Below are 19,406 nucleotides of genomic sequence, written 5' to 3' on the forward strand. Positions count from 1 at the left end.
TGTATGAATGTGTGTGTGAATGGCTACGTTTACATGAGCAGTTAAATCCCCTTTTCATTCCGAATAGAAGTTCAATCCTATTAAACGTTGTTATGTAAACACCTACAGAAACTTACATCCGAATGAAAACGCTCGATGCGATCTAAAAACCATTCCGATGTCACTGGCCGGATTACTCCGATGTTCATTGCGATTGAAAGAAAATTGGACTCATGTATACGCTGCTTCGGATGTAAGTTCATTCTGGTCTTTCTGAGCATGCTCATTTCCATTGCGCTCCAACTCCAAGGCGCTCATATCCAAGGCGCACCGAGGAGTTTGCACATAGAGTGCGTTATTTCTTGCATTTTGCAGCTCCGAAATCCCCCCCAAAAAACGTGGAGCAGGCTGCAGCATGCAGTGATGATTGATGATCCCCCTGTGAGTGTTCAAAGATCCAACCGTCCCGAGTTGATCATGATCACTGATCATTTTCAAATTATATAGTGCATCGGGGACTCACAGAAAGACAGTGGAGAGAGGACACAATGCCGTCAGCCCGCGCACGCACACGCACACGCGCACACACACACACACACACACACACACACACACACACACACACACACACACACACAGAGTAGGGGGCTACAGTACAGTAGAGGGGCCCCTGGGGACCCCACGGTAACTCTGTCATTTCTCAACCATTTCGGATGCGGGGTAGCTCAGCCGGAACCAGGACCCAGGCCGGCCCCATGGGCGCGTTCCTGGGGGTCTGGATGTTCTCTGTCCTTTCTCGACCGTTTCAGACGCGGGGTGGCTCGCCGAAACTGGGCCGGCACGCTGGCCGCGTTCCTATGTTTCTGGAACTTCTGAGGACCCCCCGGGGACCCCCACACAGTTAACAGTCTTTGTATTGAGTTTGTGCTTAAAATGTACTGTAAATTCTACAAACTGTTAATAAAGATTTCAATCAATCAATCAATGTACTGTAATTCTGCAAACTGTTAATCAATCAATCAATCAATCAATGTCTAGACATTTTTGTGAGTTTTGATCAAAGATCCCAGGAGTATGGAGTATAGATTTTGTTTCCATGTAATTCGAATCAAAATTAAGGTCACAGTCACATAAAAAGTTTACATGAAATTAAACTTTATTGAACATCTTCAAATTACACTTCACATTTCTGAAAGAGGAAGTGATGTAATGAACGACGCGTTTCCTGGATACCGTTGCGTTGCCTTGATAAACATCAACACCGTTTCAACCCCTCTGTCTCGCTCAAACATCCAGCAGCTTAGTTGGCATTAACAGGCCAATCTATTTGATCCAACGGGGTAGTAAACCTCCAAGCGTTGCTAGTCAAAGTTGTCAGTGATATAACTACAACTGATCGTTTTATAATTTCCATGAGAAGACAATGACGTCGGTTCTGAAGCCTCAAACTCAGAAGGAGTCCACCAACAGCACCTACACGTTCTCAAGTCGACCCAGACCCGCACAGAACCGCTCCAAATACAGGGAACCTGTCTCCGAACAACAGTGAGTTTGAGAACATTAAGTCATTAAAGCAGTTTACTTCAAGTTCACTGACATAAACCCTCATGCACAGACAGCATATATATATCACGGACACGGTAGGCGTGGGCTATTCAAATAAACGTGTGCGCGCGAGTGCGCGCTCGCTCGCTCACAAAGCATTGATCTCATCACTCGGGAGTCGGAAGGTGCACTTACCGTAAGTGTCATTGTTGAAGTGTCATTTTAATTGTGATCAAAGGCCCAGGGTCACGGTACGGTGGCTTGCCTTCTCAGTTCTTATAAAACCACTCCATTCCATATCCAGGAATATGATGATTGGAAGTTGCACTTAATTACTAGATCTATAGATTGACATTGCTGTCTCCACACCATCCACCAAGAATCCAAAGTGGTAAAATGATATAACATAGCCTATGTAGCATGAATAGAGACAGGCATATAGAGTATACCTTAAAGGTATATTTCACTTTCAAACAAATAACCTTAAATATTATATTATTACAATAACAATCACATAGAAATGTGGAGTTTTCACGGCCTCCTCACACATTAAAATGTCCTTCTAATGCTTGAGGGGCATCACTCACACACACACACACACACACACACACACACACACACACACACACACACACACACACACACACACACACACACACACACACACGCACACGCACACACACACACCTAAACTTTAGGACTATGGCTGCTGTAATGAGTTTTTGTTCAGCAAACATTGAGTCTGTTTATTTAAGCATATTGACAGAATGTCCTACAGTATATGTTTATGCTATAGAATAATTCACACAAGTTATTGTGAATTGCGCTTTGAAAGTGTTGATAATTGCACAATTTCTCTTTTCCCTGACATCACAGGGATGACACAGCCAGTCAATATGGAAACATTATGTATGACCGCCGTGTTGTCAGAGGAAACACTTATGCCCAGCACATCATGCCACTTGTGAGTATAACAATGCCTTGCTTTGACCCATTAAGACCTGAGCCACAAATATTGTGTTCCAGAAGCCTTGCTTTAAATAAATAATATATATATATATATATATATTCAAAGATGGCTGCCTGTGATTTCGGGGTTTCGGGTCTCTCATCATCATACCCCTCACTCAGGTGACCCAGCCGGGGGTGATCAAGTCCCGACGTACGAGTAGCTACCCTCGATCAGTCCCATTAGGGAAAGACAGGGCCACACAATCCGATGCTCCGGAACTACTCTGCCGGAACTGGGAGTGAGAGGAACTGGCACGTGGACGGACTAGGCTCTGTGGGTTGCCTACTGTCCGGGCCCCTCCTACGTCTCACCAGGTCCATTCCTGCTCTCACCAGGTCCAGGACCTGTGCGTTGCACCAGGCACGTCATTCAGTAGTGGTGGATTCTCGAGCCGCAATGGCTCTGCATGGTGGTGCTGCAGGCTAAGCTTGCCTCATAAAGGCCTCACCGTGGGTTTGTTGGGCTTCCTCATCACGGAAGAGACAGCCTGGGGCGCCAACCCAAACTGCTCCCGGGTGCCGTCTACATTCCGGCTGTCATCCATCTCTCCGGTGGTCACCAGACTATTCCTGGTTGTCATGTAGTCTATTCCTATGAGTCACTATTAATGGCAATTATTTCCTCCCCACATAAATGTTTGTGTTGTTGTCACTGCTGTCGTATCTTACCGACTTACCTGCCAGTGAGGAGCCACCACTGGGATGATGTTGTAGAGCCTTTGTCAGACATTCCCCGCTGACAGCTGCCGCCCCAGGCTCGTAGGAATACATGCAGTGACAAATATCACCCTCCCCACCCGGCTTCACTCCCCAAACACAATTGGTCCCGTGTTCAATGGGACCAATTGCATAGACACTCGACAAAGTCGGATGCACGGCGGTGGATTAGAACCCACAACCTCTGCACACTTTACCACTGCGCTACCCCGAACGCCAAGAGGCTGAATCTTAAAAACGTGCATGTACAATATAATCTACAGTATGTATGTTTGTGTGTGACAGACAGCTCAGCTAGAGCCAGCAGCAGAGATCCAGAAACAGACGGAGACCAGAAGGAGAGTGCTGGCTCGTAAACGCACCAGAGAGCAGTACAGACCCAGGACCCCCGAGGCCCTGCAGGGCAGACAGCACATCGACGTACAAACGGGTACATCATCACCCATTAAGACCTGGAACGTGTCTGTGTCACCTTAGCTTTTAACCACGTTAATTAACCATTATTTTAAACTTTAGCCATTGAAAGATAGCAGATAGCTTGCTGAAAATGTCTGACTGAAACCTGCTTTTGTTATCCCCCTCTCTGGTCTTTCATTTGTATGACCGGTGGAGATATGTTTGATCTCTGTACTGTTCTGCATGTGGCAGTCTCCATGGAAACATAATGGTCCATTAAAAAAAATAATAATAATCAAACCTCTGAGAAGGAGAGGACATTGGAGCACTAAGGTTGCCTTACCCCTGTTATAGACAGTTCCTGAGGTTGCCACCATACTCTGACTGTGGTTGTATTTGTTTGTTTTTATTAACCAGTTTTTGTTGTAGTTGTAAGTATACCCTATACGTTTCAATCCGGGAGCTACCTCTGTCTCATTTCTTTAAACTTTTGAGGGGCCCTCCTATATACAGGTTTAATGTTTGTTTTTAGTTCAATGTTTGTTTTAAAAACGCCATTGACAATGAAGGGAAAATATATGTCATATTGACCCTCATTACTAGCCTGGTTAATAAACCAGACTAATATCGCACGGACCGCGGGATATTAGTCTTGGGAGGCTCAGCTTGGATTTCATTTCCAGGGGGGGCGGGTTGAAACATTTTCTCTTTGACGCAATTGGTCAGAGCTACTGTCAGTCAAAGGTCTCAAGCATTGAAAGTCACTGTACCAAAGCCCGCCCATATTGCATATCGTGTCCCGATTGGCCGCCCCATTTCTCTGGTGTAGGAAATGGGCGTACAATTGAGCCTCTCCAGACCGTAATCCGCCGGCAGGCAAATATTATTTTTGCCAACGGCTGATTCGGTCTGGTTTATTAACCAGGCTACCTCATTACGTCATATTGTCTCTTTATTGTTAATGGCATTTAATGTTTGTGTTGGCACCGTTTGTTTTATATCACATAATCAACATTAGTTAGACTTTTTGAATACGAATTTGAAGGTTTTCAGAAAACTTAGGTCAGGATTTAGAAGGCGTTTTTAGAATCGGCCTCAGGTCTAAATGGGTTAATTGTATGTGAACCACCTGTCACTTTAAATGTGTCACAAAAAGATTGGCTGTTGTTTATCGTACCTCAAAGTATATATGGCTATACGTGCTTGATAAAATGTCTGCATTTTGACTCAAACAGTAACGCCCTTTCTTCTCAGAGCTCTATCTTGAGGAACTGAGCGATCGCATTGAGGTGACTGATGTCCAGTGCCAGACGGACGCTTTTCTGGACAAACCAGCGACTCCGCTCTTCATCCCGGCCAAATCTGGCAGAGACGTGGCCACGCAGATAGAGCATGGCGAGGTAGGTGGTCCACTGTGGGTCAAGGCACAGTACTGTGATTTCCCCCTCCCCTTAACTTTCAGCGCCACCTGGTGGTCACCAGTTTAGGCTTTGAGTGCCAATTCTCCCATTATAAAGAAAGAAAGAATTTGTAATTCTATTATGCATGTAATGTGCATGTCATCACCTGTACACCAGATTAAAGGGATTTTCAAAATATGGATAAAAAAAAAGAAAAAAAAAGATTTAAGAATATTAAAAAAAGAAATAAAAGAAAATCCCAAGGGAAGACGTCTTGTCGTCCGTGGCATCCGGTACTTAATTGGCAATTAGACGTCTAGACGTTTATGGCTACCAAACACATGATCATCAGGTACTATTATACTAGGAGGAAGATTTTTTTTAAAGAGTGTACAGAAAGTGTTAAAACCAGTAAGACGCCCTGAGGGCAGTTGCATGCACGCATCCGCCTGGGTGACGGCAGGCGGCAGGCTGCTGGGTGAGCGCTGGTGTTGTGGCATGGGGGGGGGGGGGGGGGGGGGGGGGGGTCAGATCAACATATGGAATGAATTCTGTACTGGCCATAATATGGAGCATGTGTTGAGTATGTAAACATCATCTGTTCAAAACTTCTTTGGATTCAAATTCAAAATGAGCTAAAGTAGCCGATCTACATCGACACGTTGTGAGCTTGTTAAAAAAATTAGGATTAGGGGTACGGCCCCTTGTCTCTCCATAATAATAGATATTTTGTAATGTTTTTTACTACTAAAAGAATGGCGCACGAATATTGTGAAAAAGCAGATATACTCGTAAATTGGCTATATATGTTTTTCAAATAATAAAAAAGGAGCTGTTTGGGACATGAAAGGTTTTCAGCTGACAGCAACCCACTAAAGATGACTTGAGATCTAACCTGGCCTTCTGCACCTAGGACTATGCATCAGTATATAGGTCACCTATTGGTATTACCAACATGTTTTCAGCACTATACAGCACTGAGTTTACATAAGCCTGTACATCGCAAATCTATTCAAAGGGCTTTTCATGCAAAAATGTTTTCACCACTATACAGCAGGGGTTTTCAACTGATTGTGAACCAGGGACCACCACCTTGACTAAGAATCAAGAATGTAGTGTTGTAATGGGATATGGGATAAGATTAGTGCTTTCGTAACACTTGCTATGGAATGCATCTTGCATGCATGTCTTATACTGTTTCTCAAACGATGGTCCACGGACTTAACTGATATACAGTACGGACACATGTGGCCCTATCTTGGGCATGCCTTAACATTTATCCCTAAACTTTTTTTTTTCCATATTTTACTACAGTATCTTGAAAAATATTTTAAAATAGTTCAACTAGCAGATCTACATCCATACATTATGGCTATTATCGGCTATTTGAACTATTTTAATAATAGTAATAATAGTAATAATAGTAATAGTAATTATATATAATATATAGTAAAAATGGCAAATACGTGCAAGATATAGCACGTGATTATATGGGCACATTAACATTTCCTAATAATGATGACTCAATCAGGCAAGCTGGTACACTTCACCCTACTTCAGATTCTAACTGCCTTTTCTGTGGAATTTATTAATCTCAGACTTCCCAGTAATTCTGATAACATTGACGCACTTCCACGGAACAGTGCACGAAAATACAAAATCTTCACTTTGCTACATTGCTAAATGCATGTTCAGGGACCACATGCAATACCTCCACGGATCACCAGTGGTCCACGGACCACCTGTTGAAAACCCCTGCTATACAGCACTGAGCTTACATAAGCCTGTACATCGCAAATCTATTCAAAGGGCTTTTCATGAGTGACTCAGAAGCTAGCCTGACCTTTTCTTGGTCAGTCCAAAGCCTGCAGCAGTGTCTCTTATGGAGTTAAAAGATCTATGGTGTAGCTACGGTATGTGAACCCAAACACATGTGCCTTAAAACACATTTAACCTTACAATCAAATAGTGTGCATGTGCATGTCGGGTGGAAGGTAATCTCCAAAACCGTCCAAAAAGTAAATTTACTTAAATGTACTTAAGTAACATTTTGTGGTACATTTACTTCACTGGAGTATTTCCAATTTTCAGTTCTTTTACTTCTGCTTATATGTCGGATCCAAATTTTGTACTTCACTGCATTTATTTGAAAACTTCACGGGAGTGAGTGTAACACGCAGCGAAGGTCGTCGGGATCACGACTCAAAAACCCGCAGCGCACTGTCAGCCAAGGTGGCTGGACCGCTAAGCCAGTGACCCAGGAGAGTAAGGTTCTGGTCTGTCCTGTCTCTGTCCTGTGTTCAGCTCAGAACCCTTCTGTCCTGTGTAGGCCAGGCAGTAGGGTTCTGGTCTGTCCTGTCTCTGTCTTGTGTTCAGCTCAGAACCCTTCTGTCCTGTGTTTTTCCCCGTCCCCAACACCCCACGGCAGCTGTTTGACTTTGACCGGGAGGTGCAGGCCACACTGGAGGTTCTGGTGGGGAAGACGGTGGAGCAGTCTCTGCTGGAGGTGATGGAGGAGGAGGAGCTGGCGGTGCTGCGTGCCCAGCAGAGGGCCTTCGAGGAGCTGAGGAACGGAGAGCTGGTGGAGGTGCAGCGTCTGGAGGAGCAGGAGAGACGCAAGCGCCAGGAGAAGGTAGCCTACATAATACTATATACGCACAAAACAGATCAGTTGCAACTATCCATTATTATTGCTTGGTCTTGGTGATTATTCTATCCATCATCTTTCAGATTTGCGGATAAATTGAATACTCGAGAAGTGGATTTTCTTTGGACATTTGTGTTTTGAAAGGGAGTAATAAAGCCTGCCCCCAAAAAAGAAAAAAAAAACATGCCCAAAACATACATCTAGAGGTCCTTTCAGATGGACAGTGACCTGACACGCCTAGTAATTAATTTTCAATGAGAGGCATGCGTTCATTTTGGACACGCAGAGAAGTTGAGGGGCGACAATGCAAGCGTTTTTTGGTGGGCGCGGCCCCATGAAATTGTCACTCACGCACGCACTCGTGCACGCGCCCGCGGCTGACTAGACCAGGGCCTGTTTCACGAAACTTGGATTAGAGATTAAGCCGGGATTTAACACATATCCTGGCTTAATATATCCTGAATCAGCGATTAACAGGTTTCATGAAAACTGGTTAATCTTGCCAGATTAATTTAACCAGTTAACCTAGATATGTTGACTTGAGGCTTGATTCGGTTTCATGAAAGTGATGCTACATTAGTTACCATGGAAACTAATGCTTTGGATTTAGCCTGCTCCGGACCAGGCTAACAGCCAGGTTTAAACTAATCCTGATGTCTTTACTGTTCATTAAATGCCCAATGCATTCTCAATGGCAATAGCACAAATTTGGCATGCTACTAGTCCTACATACTTACACCTAGAAACCCCATTCAAACGTATTTAGGTTCATCTTACGGTGGACATGTTTGCCTGAAAAGGAATCTTTGAAATGTTTCATAGTTTTAGAAATATAGTGCTTTCAAATTTGAGACATTTATAGGCAGATAGTGGCATGTCGAAAAATTACTTTCACCTAGAAACTCCATTCACACTTTGTAAAATTCAGTTTACTGTGGAGACAGATGCTGGAACTTTTTACTTTGAAATGTTTTGTAGTTTCTGAGTTATTTAACTTAAGCAGTCAAACTGATCACAAACCAATGATGTTTTCCAGACTTATTCAATTATTATGGGTTTATGTTGCCTTATTTGTATCGGTTGGCATTAAAGGACTAATTTAAGCACTATATAAAATCAAATAACCAAAATATATAGGCTGCACAACATCATGACAGCTTGTGAGCTTGTAGATCAGCTGCTTTTGGTGAATGTTCCCCAGAATAGGTTTGATGACGTGCAAGTGCACGGTTAAGAAGAAGTATTATATTATATTATATTATATTATATTATATTATATTATATTATATTATATTATATTATATTATATTATATTATATATATTGTTTTGTAAAAGTGAAAACCACTAAATATTACCATTAATCATTGTTTTACAACATATTACCATTGTAACGTTTCACAGCTATTTTTATTTTTTATTTTATATGTTTAGCTATTTTTAACACTACGTGTCCCTCATGAGCAGATCTGGAGACCTGTCATTGATCCAGGCAACAACGCCAGCGTCACCTGGGGCCTGTTTCACGAAACTTGGATTAACTAATCCAGGATTTAGGCCAAAACCAGGCTTTTTCAATCCTGGTCTTTACAGCCTGGTTTATTCCGTTCCACGAAAGCACTTGCACGACAGCAAACCTATTCTGGGGAACATTCACCAAAAGATGATCTATAAGCTCATAAGCTGTCACGATGTTGTGCAGCCTATATATTTTGGTTATTTGATTTTATATAGTGAAATTTAGTTAAATTAGTCCTTTAATGCAGACCGATACAAATAAGGCAACATAAACCCATAATAATTGAATAAGTCTGAAAAACATCATTGGTTTGTGATCAGTTTGACTGCTTAATGAACAGTAAAGACATCAGGATTAGGTTAAACCTGGCTGTTAGCCTGGTCCGGAGCAGGCTAAGTCCAAAGCATTCGTTTCCATGGTAGCTAATGTAGCATCACTTTCATGAAACCGAATCAAGCCTCAACATATCCAGGTTAACTGGTTAAATTAATCTGGCAAGATTAACCAGCTTTCACGAAACCGGTTAATCGCTGATCCAGGATATATTAAACCAGGATATGTGTTAAATCCCGGCTTAATCTCGAATCCAAGTTTCGTGAAACAGGCCCCTGCTCCCCGTCTGAAAGGACATAAACACTGTCAGGACCCCGGGTGTGTTTGGACCCATATGCAGAATCTCAAAATTCAGAGTACACACAGGAAACCTAGGAGGACAGTTTACACAGACTGTACTGAACTTAAACAAGGTTAACACAAGCATACACTGAGAACATACACAACAGCAACACACACTGAAACCCGGCAGAAACAAACAACATGTTGCACCGTGATATGTTGTATAGATCTGTTATTTTACCCGGAAGTTGTGCAGGAACGTCTATGCATGCGCATACCCTCTATATTGCACAATATGATTGCTATAGGCCTGGAACTGGGGTTAAATATTTGGGGTTAAAGAAATGTTTTGAAAAAGTTATGAAAATGTATTGGTAAAAATGTGTACGAACCCTGCTAATATCTCCCCTTGCCAAAGTGGAATCCCCTTTTAGGCTAGTGGATAAGATGTTAGCTTTCCACGCGGGTTCGAATCTCGGGCATTATTACACTTGCGCATTGAAAAGGGGATAGACTCTTTCTTGTCACAACGCAACTGGCAGAATGTGTCCCATGCACAGCCCATACATTACATTCAGGTTCAGGTTTATTTGTCATGTGTATAGATACAGTGTATAAATACAATGAAAATTATTTAGCTCAGAGCACTCTCAGTCTTACATACACAGGACATAAACAAACATCTATAGTGCAAGAAAAAAGTGAAGTGACAAAACAGTGCAATACAGTTCAAGGTCAGCTGTTTAGCAGCCTGACTGCCTGGAGGTAGAAACTGTTACTGAGACGGGTGGTGCGAGATTTGATGCTCTGGTAGCGTTTTTTGGAAGGGAGTGGGTATTTGCGGGATGGCTGATGTCTTCCATGATGTTGTGGGCTTTTTTCATACAACGAGTGGTGTAGATGTTATGGAGACTGGGTAATTCTGTGCTGCCGATGATTTTAGCTGCTGTTTTAACGGTCCTTTGCAACCTGTTGCAGTCCTGAGCGGTCGTGTTACCGTACCACACTGTGATGCAGCCAGTTAAGACACTTTCAATTATACCGCGATAAAAGTTCACTTTTGTACTTGAATGTGTCTGTGATGTGTATGCCCAGGAATTTAAAGTTATCAACTATGTCGACAGATGACCCTTTGATGGAAATGGGGGTGTGGATACCTTTGGACTTCCTAAAGTCTACAATGATTTCTTTGGTCTTATTGGTGTTAAGTGAGAGGTTGTTGTTATCGCACCATAGAGTTAGATCTTCTATCTCCCTCCTATAGGCCCTCTCATCACCGTTGGTTATTATTCCGATCACTGTGGTATCATCCGCAAATTTAATTATGCTGTTATTCCCATATCTGGCGACACAATCAAACGTAAACAAACTGTACAACAGAGGACTGAGCCAGCAGCCTTGGGGCGCACCGGTTCTGGTGAGAATTGTGGATGAGCATCTCTCTCCTATGCGTACACACTGGGGCCTGCCTGTCAGAAAACCAAATAGCCAATTACAGATGGAGCTGCCCACACCAAGGCCACTGAGTTTCAACACTAATTTAGATGGTACAATAGTGTTGAATGCGGAACTATAGTCTATGAACAGTAGTCTGACATAAGAGCTTTTCTTTTCAAGATGTACCAGGGCAGTGTGTAAAGCAAGAGAGATTGCGTCGTCCACAGATCTATTTGAACATTAAGCAAACTGTAAAGGATCAATACTAGCAGGAATGATGCTCTTGATATAAGAGATAACCAATTTCTCCAGGCATTTCATGAGGAATTTCATGGGAGTGAACACAGTAAAATGCTGCCTATTATCTTTTCTTCAGATCACCATTGTGGTGGTAGATAGGCTACTGACAATGCATCTTCAACCTAATGAAAGTAATCGTATAGAATAGAGACACTGAGTGGTGTGCTGCTCACGCATCAGCAGCCTGATGATTATGCCTGATGAAGGTCTGACGACCGAAACGTTGCTCAATACATCTAACAAAGTGAAGACAGTGTGCGGGATTCTTTTTCTCTACATGTCAAGAACCCCAGAAATTATATTTATTTGGCCGCCGATCCCCATCTGAAAATATGTCGTTCCAGGGATGCCCCCAGAAGCAAAGACTTTAGTTAAAAACGTTCACTCTGAAAGAAAATATATTCAAAGATTTGCGCCACATTTTTACGATTTTTCAAAAATAGAAGACCTTCATAGCGAGGCACTCGGTTCACATTGAACATTAGCCTTGTTTCTGAAATGTGCTTGCCTTGCCTTTATTTAAGGATTGGGAGTCCGTAGAAAGCCTACAGTATAAAGTTTGGGAAATACTATTTTATACTTTGGCTGTTTGCAAGCTTGTAGAGAAAGTAAATATTGAAAAATTGAAATACGAAAAAGTGGAATTTAGATTTTATTTCAATGTCAATCTTATGTCAATCTTTTGGAGTCCTTGACATGAAAATGTTAGAACTGTGTTCTCTCTCTCTCTCTCTCTCTCTCTCTCTGAGCCCAGGATGCTAGACTTGCAGAGGAGCAAAGGATGCTGCAGAAGGACATGGAGACTGCGGAGAAGATCGCTGCGCGGGCGTTTGCCCAACACTACCTGTCTGAACTCCTGCCATCGGTCTACAACACCCTGAGGAACCAGGGCTACTTCTATGACCCCGTGGAGAAAGGTCTGCCCTTCTTTACCATTGAGCCAGTGGTTCTTAAAGTGAGGTCCAGGGGGACCCTCTGAGGGGATTCTAAATGGTCTGGTTCCATATTATGTACACTCAGATTTAAAATCTGAGTTTGATAAAAAATAAAGTTTGAATACGAGTACCACTGCCATAAGGTTTCTGCCTTTGGTTTCCATTTGGGAACATTTGCACATTTATTTGTTACCAACTTACTATATAAATTAATTTTATTCTGTTGGTTTCATTTTCGATTAATTACCGTAATTGTCGGTTAAATCGATTATTTCATATAACCTCAGTCAACGTAGTCCCTGACACAAGAAGGTCAACGACCTCCAACCATAAAATAGGCAACGCAGCGCAAAGCAGGTCAAAGCAAGGCAAGGCAACGCAACGCATTCTTATGGCATTCACCTCAGAGTCATAACTTGGTTATAACACCAGGAAGGAACGCTAGTATACAGGATTTGTGTTGTTAAAATATTTCTAAAACATTCCACATTATTCTCATTTAAAGCTCACAACACATGTTGTGAGCTTGTAGATCAGCTATTGTCCAATAGCTGCTTATGTATGAAATAGGGTTGAAGACTAAGTGGTTAAACAGATTTTGATGCTGTATTAGACAATTTAGCTGGGGACCCCCCTGGAACGCCCACAAGGACCCCTGGGGGTCCTCAGACGCCCAGGGGTCCTTGGCAAAAAATATCTTTGAGATGGGTGTCTGCAGCCAAAATACATATCACTTTGGGGGTCCTTGAAAAGGTTTGACATCACTGATATATGGCCTATAGATACTGTAGGGCTACATAACCTTATTGTGATGATCATGATCATTATCTATTATCTTTAACCACAAGGTGTCAGTGTCTGTAGTGTCTGTGTCAGTAGTGAAATCCATATAAGGGCACATAGAGACAGGAAGTCAGAGGAGATAGAGTTCATGTCAAGGACAAACATTTGTATACCTGTTTGATTGAATAAAGAAGCCTTGGAGTCAAAGTACTTGGTCATCATTGAATCAACAAACAGAACACTTATGTGTGTCTGTTGTTTTGACCTCTAGACATCGAGAGTGATTTCTTCCCGTGGCTGATGACTGAAGTTGGCAACAATCTGGAGAAGAGATGCATCGCTAGACAACAATTGGACTGTAAGAGAATACACGCACACAGATTTTCTTGCATAAGTAAATGTAGTAATAATACACAACAAAGTAGGAATACTCCTTAAAGTATCCTGTCTGAATGTGCTGAATTCAAACTTTCAGGTATTGGCATCAAAATATACTTTCAGTACATTTCTACAGTTCTACTGAAGCAAATATAGTAGTTTGTAGATAGTTTTCTATCCACCAATTTGTACACATCTTTTTCAACAAGCAGGGTGAGACAAATAGGCATACACATTTTAGCCTAACCCCTGGTTGCTAAATGAAACCAGCAGATCTACAAGCGAACAAAGCTAGATCAGTGTGTGACTTTGTTGTATGATGATGTATCAATTTAGCTGCCTTAAACTTTAAGCACACTTTACTGGTGGCGTGCCTCTAGGGATGACAATTTATAATGTTATTACATCTCCATCTAGTGTTCATGTTTTAGCATTACAGATTGCTGTAGTCCAGTGGTTCCCAAACCCAAACGAGAAATTTGCCTGGGAAAATATTATGAGATGGGGTCTATGGCCAAATACATATCATTTTGGGGGTCCTTGACATGAAAATGTTTGAGCATCACTGACATAGAGAAACTTAACATTTTCAGAAAACTGTCATGATTTAGAAGACGTTTGTAGAAGCTGGTCTCAGGTCTCAATGGGTTAAATCTCACATCAAGCACATTCTGTCTACACTTCAGTAGTCTCAAGACAGATTGTTGACTAAGGAGAAGAGGGCGCTGTTTTTCCTTTATTTTTTTATGATGGGTTCTCAGATTGACACTTCAATGATACTGCTCTCCTCTGTTACAGTGCTTATCCTTGATGTCACACAGAGGCAGCTGGAGGCCTACTGGCAGCTGGAGCCAAACCCACCCAAATGACTGTGGGGTATAATAATATTAGTGATAATTTCGTCACTGTCGGGAGGAAACCTAGTAAGTCCCAAAACCACTACTTTTCAGGAGATGGCAAAACAATTTAACCTGTGTTCCAAAGTGTTCAATGTAGTTATTAAGTTACAACAGCACTTAACAGATACATTTAACCAATTTCACAAATGTTCAATAGATTGGCTGGCTATTTTTTGCTACATTTGTCAACATTAATTTATGAAAAGACTTTACAAGTTGGCCTGGGCCGTGGCTTAGCGGTCCAGGCACCTTGGCTGGTAATCCAGTCTGGCAGCGTGCTGCGGGCTCGACTCCCGATCCCGACGGCCCCCTCACTGCATGTCATCACCCCATCTCTCTCCCCGTGTCCTGTCTGCCTACTGTCTGTCCCTGGCCTCCATAAAAAAAAGAGAAACGTCAAGGCCACGGAAATAGTATGAACAATAAATGAACGGTTCTTAGTTGCATAAACTCCCTCGTGTTGTTCATTTGGTAAAATAACACAGACTTACGTAGATATAGATACATGTGTTGGGAGGGTGTTTCATTGTTGGAGCCTTGCCAACATAATGAAAAATCCTAATGACAAAATGTGGTCTGTTTTACAGTTGCTATTCAATAAATCACAATCTATGTGTATTAAAGTGTGTATCGTTTGAACACTTATTTAACGATAACAACAGGAGGAAATCACTTAATATGAAGACTGAGTTGTTATAATGCATACATTAATTGGAGGGTCCTTGGCATGAAAAGGTTTGAGAACCACTGCTGTAAGTGACCGTTGTTGTTGTTGTTGTCATTATTATTTTATGTATAGTTATAACCAGTGGTGGAAAGTAACAAAGTATTTTTACTTAAGTTCTGTACTTAAGTACAATTTTGATGTATTTGTACTTTACTTGAGTATTTCCAATTTCCAGTACTTTTACGTCTACATCTCACAGCCAAGTTTTTTACTTTTACAACTATTTGAAAACTTTAGTTACTTTGGCGATTTTAATTTGGATTAGAAAACATACATTAACCACTTCAACCCTATACATTTCGGCCATTTGAAAATAGCCGATCTACAAGCTCACAATGCATAGCAACGTGACGCATTTTGAGCTTGTAGAACTGCTATTTTCAAAATATTTGATTTTGATTGATTGTTTATTTATTTTCGTGTCCTGCACACAATGTGCCCAACCCTCATGGGTTTATAAGACACCATTTCACAATTGCATTTACAGCATGTTTACATTACATAATTCATGCATTTACAGCATGTTTACATTACATAATTAATTATATTACAACTCAGATTTATACAGAGTACTCTGTTTTCTTTCTCAAGCTTGAGAATTAAAATCTGCCACAACAAAAGTCCCTTTGGCAAAACATATCTCCATTTTTACATAGTCATTTAAATCTAGTACACAGTTTGAACTTGGGACATTCTGCAATATGACATTCTGCAATATGAGTACTTCTGCTTTTAGTACTTTAAGTACATTTTGATGCCGATACTTTTATACATTTTCAATTCCGTACTTTTACTTGTAAGGCCTCACTCACACCTTCGCAACAGACTGATGTATGCTTGTTGTATACAAAGAGTGTGATACATCTTGCCCCAATGCATTTCCAATGAGAGTCACTTGACACAACATTTGTGTTGTATGAGGGGGAGGGGGGCAGTCGAAAACACAGCCGAAAGCCATACAACAGCTTGTAGTCCAAAATGTTGTATCAAACCATGTGACTTCCATTGGAAATGCATTGGGGCGGCCATGACACTTATCTTGCTTACATCTAGCATGCATCAATGTATATGCAGTATTGGTACTTTTACTTAAGTAAAACAATTGAGCAATTTTCCCACCACTGTCGTACTATTATTGTGATGGTAATGGGGTCCTTTAATCCACATCTTTATTACGTCATCATTGAGAGCTAGTTATACCAGTTATACCCTGACGTCATATGCTGGGATGGTGCATACGCATAAAAAGTGGCGTAAAGTAACCACAGTATACCGCTAATCAACTTACAAATTACATATACACAGAGGCATTTAGTATTAATATCACTATAGTCCAAGATTAAGTAAATTTAAAGCAATTGACAAATTTAAAATAAATAATTATACTGTATACGTGATAACATATTTTTTACCTTTTTTTTTCATCAGATAGATGATTTACTTTTCTTTGAGAAACTAAAAAGGGATCCAGAATAATTCTGAATCGATAAAACTGTATTTCTTTTATAGATGGAAACTTGTACCATACTTCATAATACTACTTTTTTACATGCATAAAGTAGGTAGGTAGCAAATAGCTAAACCTAATAATTCAACATTTCAAACGTTCCTTCACAGAGAAGCTGAGATTTGACAGTTTGTAGCGGTCGACAGTACTAGCGCGCTCTGCTTGCGCACATGTGCAACAAGCAAGTAGGCACTCGACAGAGTGCAGTTCTAGTTATCTTCTGTTGTGGTAAGTAGTCCCTTAAATTAACCAGAGCCAGACAATATTTAATATTTCATATCTAAAATAAAGAATCATAGAATGCAACTGGTCAGTGTAAATCAGAAGAAAATTAACTTTAATAACTACAGTATCTCCCTATGAGAGCAAAATAAACAAGGCAACAACGTTTGAAGGAATGAATAAATAGCCAACACACAAGAAATGTCCTTTTCACATGGTTTATTTACCTCTGATGGACAACGGACGCGTTTCGGACTGATGGGCCTTCCTCAGCGTTGTCAACAACCTATAAAGGTGTGCATCATCCAAATGCTACAAGACAGAACTTCCGGCGCTGCCTTCCACTAATCTCAGGTGAGCTTTGAGATAGTTCTCGAAAACAGTCTTAAAGAGGTCTGTCTTAACCAAATGAACCCGGGCCTATAGCATCCCTATTCTGGGTCACTCTAGTTAGTGTTTGACTACATTTTCCTGCCCATCTGTACATTTAATTCGCTACTAAATGGTAGCAGCCAGTAGCCACCCCATTGAAAATAATATGTATTCGAAATTAGTAGACATAGGAATATTCTCGGTTATTATGCAGCATTTCTGATGTGTCTTGGTTGTATTCAAATTGCTCAACAGTTTTTTTCTTTTTTCTTTTTACTGTTTATTGTTTGGGAGCTGTTTATCTGGTTGCCCTAGTAAGCAAATTCAAAGCAACGTGTCTTGCAGGTTATTCAGTGTGATCACTGCTCTAATTTCATTTAGCCAATTTCCAATACTTTTAATATTTTTTCACATTTGTTTGTTTATGTATAGCCCTGTCTAGTTAATAAAGGCTTTTTAATCTATGCTTGCTCGATGGTGTGCCTTCCCGATGGGACCCCTCTTCACTTCCAATACTTTTACTTCTACATCTTGGATCCAAATATTGTACTTTTACTTCACTTAATTTATTTGAAAGCTTTAGTTACTAGTTACTTTTTAGATGTTGACTATTAACAATTCATACATTAACCACTTCAGTCCTTTGGCCATTTGTACTTTTACTCAAGTACATTTTGAATTCTGGACTTCTACTTGTAACAGAGTATTTCTACATTGCAGTATTGATACTTTTACTAAATGCACCAAAGTCTCTGTCTGTACGTCTGTCCGTGTGTAATCCACGTAACTCTGGAACTTTTCGCCCCCCACCAACTTCAAATTCGACACACACGTTTCACACCCCCGCAGTGGGTGCAGTGCCCGGTGTCGAGTCGGTCGGACCCACAGCCCCAGTTGTCCAGAACCACCCCAAAAAGGCCCGGGCTCTGGACAGGGCCCCTGCCCATGGTCCAATATGGAGCTGGCCTGTTCTGACATCACAACACTCATATTTGGGCATGCCTGACACAGAACTCCATATATAGGAATAAAGTGACACATAGAGATGCATACATAAATCTTCATACAGTATATGGGGGGGGGCTTCATTTCTCTATCAGCTTAAGGGGTCTTTAGGCTGAAAGGTTTGTGGACTAATGCTTAGAGAGGTAAGCTATAGTCTATAGACTTGTAGGGCAGGGTGAGGAAGTGGTTGCTAGGTGTGTCCAGGGCCAGGCTGAGGCTGACTCACTTGACTGTAGTGTGTACACTGCACACATGCAGACTACACTACTACAGAGACAGCGAGCGAGCACTGAAGGTAAACTGCACGTCCTACCTCCGATATATATGACTCTATTTTAGTCCTGTCAAACTATTGGCCAGCGGTACTTATGACACCTCCCCACTGGGTTTCGCAGCTCTACGTTGGAACTCCACAGTCAGGGGGCGTGTACGTGCACACACTCAGTGGGCGTGTGCGCTGTGGGCGTGTGCACGAGTGTAACTTCCCCGACTGAGATGGAAATAAACGACAGCGAGAGATGATGGTGCAAAACTGTAAATGTAATCACTTACTGGCTGTGTATTTACAGACAGTGTTCACACTTTTACATAGCATTACACACAGGGCAATGCTATGGAAAAGTGTGAACCCAGTGAAATCGTGGTGTTCCTGTGTCAATTTGTTGCATATTGTATCCTACCCTCCACTGTCTCCCAGACATGGATAAATGAACACTGAGGATTTTACGGTCCCAATTGATCACACCCAATTTGCCAGACATATTAAAATGAAAGCTTGCAGACTAATTAACTCTGAAGGGAGACTGGAAGGTAATAAGGTTTTTTTTAATGAAAGCCTAACCTTTTTCTCTCCCCCTAAAACGTATTCTCTTATTAAGAGAATACTTTTGCTTTAAATCAAAGCCTCAGAGTAGAGGCTGTGTGGTGTGATTGCTTATTAACTAATGGCTTGAATGATGACAGCTCGGTGCGGCGGTTCTTCTTGTAGCCTATTTATTTTGTTTTACTGAGAAT

At 41.4% G+C, this 19,406-nt stretch overlaps 1 protein-coding gene across 1 annotated transcript; it reads left to right on the plus strand.

Moving 5' to 3' along the window:
• The first annotated feature begins 1,268 nt into the window (after window positions 1–1,268).
• rsph3 (radial spoke head 3) lies at window positions 1,269–14,919 on the plus strand. Its single transcript, XM_083790221.1, has 8 exons — window positions 1,269–1,524; window positions 2,401–2,488; window positions 3,538–3,682; window positions 4,903–5,048; window positions 7,477–7,680; window positions 12,319–12,481; window positions 13,554–13,640; window positions 14,459–14,919. Exons 1-8 carry the CDS (start codon window positions 1,403–1,405, stop codon window positions 14,527–14,529), a joined length of 1,026 nt encoding a protein of 341 aa, XP_083646347.1. The 5' UTR covers window positions 1,269–1,402; the 3' UTR covers window positions 14,530–14,919.
• The last annotated feature ends 4,487 nt before the right edge of the window (window positions 14,920–19,406 follow it).

The sequence above is a fragment of the Protomyctophum parallelum genome, assembly GCF_964188405.1.
Source record: "Protomyctophum parallelum genome assembly, chromosome: 19".
NCBI lineage: Eukaryota > Metazoa > Chordata > Actinopteri > Myctophiformes > Myctophidae > Protomyctophum > Protomyctophum parallelum.

Excerpts from the sequence above, each read along its gene's own strand:
- rsph3 (XM_083790221.1), top strand. The coding sequence starts at position 1,403 with ATGACGTCGGTTCTGAAGCCTCAAACTCAGAAGGAGTCCACCAACAGC. Across the intron at positions 1,525-2,400 it reads GAACCTGTCTCCGAACAACA|GGATGACACAGCCAGTCAAT; the intron begins GTGAGTTTGAGA and ends CTGACATCACAG. Across the intron at positions 7,681-12,318 it reads GACGCAAGCGCCAGGAGAAG|GATGCTAGACTTGCAGAGGA; the intron begins GTAGCCTACATA and ends CTCTGAGCCCAG.